At 37.0% G+C, this 3,351-nt stretch overlaps 2 protein-coding genes across 3 annotated transcripts in view; both read left to right on the top strand.

Moving 5' to 3' along the window:
• The window catches only part of rad51ap1 (RAD51 associated protein 1), a 3,635-nt gene extending 2,003 nt beyond the window's left edge, over positions 1 to 1,632 (top strand). For both annotated transcript variants that reach the window (XM_014004249.1, XM_014004248.1), the window contains exons 4-9: positions 129 to 232; positions 335 to 406; positions 479 to 595; positions 671 to 835; positions 936 to 1,061; positions 1,136 to 1,632. In XM_014004249.1, coding sequence (XP_013859703.1) covers positions 129 to 232; positions 335 to 406; positions 479 to 595; positions 671 to 835; positions 936 to 1,061; positions 1,136 to 1,269 — 718 coding nt within the window. In that variant the 3' untranslated portion in view covers positions 1,270 to 1,632. The remainder of the gene's footprint in view (positions 1 to 128; positions 233 to 334; positions 407 to 478; positions 596 to 670; positions 836 to 935; positions 1,062 to 1,135) is intronic.
• A 1,261-nt stretch (positions 1,633 to 2,893) lies between these two features.
• Positions 2,894 to 3,351, top strand: part of LOC106514806 (probable polypeptide N-acetylgalactosaminyltransferase 8) — a gene marked incomplete in the record, with an annotated part of 9,934 nt that continues 9,476 nt past the window's right edge. Inside the window, 1 exon segment of the mRNA XM_014004245.1 lies at positions 2,894 to 3,307. Within this exon segment, the coding sequence (XP_013859699.1) occupies positions 2,992 to 3,307 (316 nt within the window).

Genomic DNA, 3,351 nt, shown 5'->3' with positions numbered 1-3,351 from the left:
CATTAGCACCTCTAGTAATATATTTACTGAGAAAAATGGTGACGTGTTCAATACTTATTTTACCCGCTGTATTTGAGGAGTTAAAAATGAAAAGCAATTAAATCTTGTCAACAATATTCATTTTCCAGAAAACCGCTGGATGAAAAGTTACATGAAAGAGATCTTGAAGCTGCCATCACACTGTCCCTGCTCAATACAACTGACGGGTTAAAGGACACTCCTAACTGTGAAGGTTTGTTTTGGCGTGGGAAATGAACAAAGTATTTGGTTTGTTTGTTTTTTCTTTCTGAGAAGCTGTGACTTTAATTTTTTATTTTCTAATAATAACCAACAGATGTTCAAGATGAAAACACAGACCCTGCTTCTCTGCACCGGTCCAATTGCAGCGTGGATGCTGCAGTTTTGGGTAAATAAATCTTTTTTTTTGTTCCTAGCTTCATATCAGAGGAAAATGTTTTAATTTAATTATCATCATCAGGTTTAGACAGAATCACATCAGAGAGAAGATCACCAGCCTCTGCTAGGAAAGTTAAAGCTGCTGAGGTAGAAAGAACAAAGGATGAAGATGAGGACTATCAGCCCAAACTGACACCAGGTCGTCATTTTTTTTGTATAATGTTAAAATGAGACGTTTCAAATGACTTCGTTTAATGTTTCAATGTTTTTGCAGATTCAGAAAGTGATGAAGATTACAGCGAGCCAGCCGAGAGCGATGACGAGGAATTTGCAGTAAAGAAARTCAGCAAGAATAAAAAGAAAGAGAAAGTAACAAAAAAAGACAAAACCAAAAAGGCTCCTGCACCTAAAAAGCAAAAACAACCATCAAATCCATCAGGTAAGCTGCAGGCATCCAGTGAGTTTCTGAGACATAAACAGAGTTTCAGTTCTTCTTTATTGACTTTGTTGTTTATATAAAAATAACTTTGTCTCCTCAGTGAGAACTCCTCCATCAGCCAAATCTGCTCCCGTAAGACCCGCTTCATCCACGACAGTTTCTGCTCCAAAGCCTGCAGCCTCTCTGAGCCCAGCAGGGGGCAGAATACCCAAATGGACCCCTCCAGGTGAAAACCAGCTCCAGTGCTTCTGGTTCCCCTCAAAGTGCAGAAAAATTAACTCTTAACTGTTTGTCCCTCAGCTCAAATAGGTAAAAGTCCACCGTCGGCTCAGAGTCCAGCAGGGAAGTCCCCCGGTCCCAGTCCTGGTCTGCGACTGGGACTGTCCCGCCTTGTTCGAGTCAAACCTCTTCACCCGAGTCTTACGAGTCACTGACCAAGGCAGAGACTTGGACAGTGGGGGTGAAATATGGCTGCTCCTTTTAGTTTGTCAGATATTTTTAAACAGATGCTTGTATCGATTTTTTTTTTCATGTTTTGACAGAAAACAGGATTCAGTGAGGAGACATCTTAAAGCTTGTTCAATAAAAACAAAGCAGCTGTTTGCTTGTTGACTCTAAAATCTTCAGCTGATTATCAGGAATGTTTTTTTAATGATCTGAGTCAGTTCAGAAAAAAATGTCTTTTTCTAACCCCTGAATATTTTTGTTTTGTTTACAATTGAAAACTTTTTTTTACCCCCATGTGCTGAGCTTGTATATTGTGTACATACATAAAAATAAAAAATAAATGCACACAATTGTGATTGCAGTGTGTCCATGTTAGGTTCTCTGGTAAAATAAAAATCCTGAAATACTTTACACAGAAAAGTATGTGAGAATTTGAGCACTAATTTAAAATAATCTAAATTTTAGTTTACAGAAATACATTTTTTAAATTTATTAATCCAGATTATAATTGAGCAGCGTGATGGATTAGCACTGTTATTTAAATGTAATAAATTGTTTGGACTTTGATCACAGAAAGTTTGATAGAAATCATTAGACAAAGTTACTTTATATGGTTAATAGATTTAAGGTTTGTCTACATTGATTTATTTCTCAGATGAAAGACTTGTAATCTTGTGTTTTCAGGCATTTTGAGGGTGTTTCAAAAAGTTGCTTTTCCCACGTTTTATCAGTCTGGTTCCTGATCATTTTCAGATTTTTTTTTATTTCCTTTTTAGTTAAATTTGCTGTAACATGATTGGTTACACGGACAAGACTGAAAACAGCCAAAGTTCAAAGAGAACAACACTCAGTTATTTTATCTTGATTAAAGATTTTTATTAGCTATATTTAACASTCMRWATAAGCAGGTTCTGTTGTACTGAAGTAAAAAAAAAAAAATAAAGCAACCATATACTTGAACTTAAAAATGTGATTTTCTTTTAACTGAATAACAAGTTTTAAAGTGCTTTTATTTTTACTTCCACATGTGTATTATTTACTCTGCTTTACGGAGATTCTGAAATCTTGCATCTATTGTCATGAGATCAAAGCTTCAATAATTACTTTTTAAATTTAAATGACAAACCTTAGTGGTATCGGTTATAAACAAGTCAGTTAAATCTAACATTTTAATAAATATAACAAGAAAGTGCTCATTGACAGGAAAATTTAAAGAAATCACACTTGTGCAGTCAGTACGTAAGTAAGTCATTTGAATTGGTGCTGGCACAGTCAAAAAACAGATTGTTGCATTTACTGAACCTTGACTGAGGTGAGTGGAAATTGAGTGAAATTGACCTGATTTATTTCAGTCTGCTTCTATTTGAACAGTTTTGTGACATGATAAAAACAAAACAATTCACTTAAAATTCTTTATTGCACAGTTGCAGAAATGAATCTTAGTTTTATTTTTAGAATTAGCAGCAGGAAATAGTTGGACACAAAGGGAACACGGCCTGGACCAGATAACTTTGACCTTTTCTTTTGTTTAACAGCACAAATCCTGTTCMTCCAGAGTTCTGCTGGTTTTCCCTCCCTCTCAGGTTTCAGGTAATCAGGAGCACCAGGTGTGATTCAGGAGGGAAAAGCAGCAAAAGAATTGAGACTAAAATCTCTGAATAATATGGTTTATTAGATAATAGAAAAMAACAACAAAGTGTTTTTAGTGTATGTGTGCACTTGTGTGCCTAGTAAATGTRTGTGTGCAGAGGGGGTGTGGAGATACACCTGTATTTACAGAAAAACCCCACCTTCTCTTTCAGCGAGAGGCCAAACCACACAGGAGCAGCAGGATGAGGTCTGGCTGGATCAAAGGCTTCCTGGTGGTCCTGGTCCTGGCTTTGGCCTCGTTGTATCTCAGCAACATAAAGACCCAGGTCTCCACCCACTCAGAGAGACTCCAGAAGGCCCACCACAATGAGACCATCAGGGGCCAGACGATACTCGGGAGGATGGACAAGATGCAGAAAAACATCAACAGGCTGCGTGAGTCCATCTTTTCTCTGCTCATTTTTATTTCATCCTGCACA

This window comes from Austrofundulus limnaeus, unplaced genomic scaffold (assembly GCF_001266775.1).
Source record: "Austrofundulus limnaeus strain Quisiro unplaced genomic scaffold, Austrofundulus_limnaeus-1.0 Scaffold22, whole genome shotgun sequence".
NCBI lineage: Eukaryota > Metazoa > Chordata > Actinopteri > Cyprinodontiformes > Rivulidae > Austrofundulus > Austrofundulus limnaeus.
Note: the sequence above shows the minus strand (reverse complement) of the source record. Positions and strands in the feature narration are given on the sequence as shown.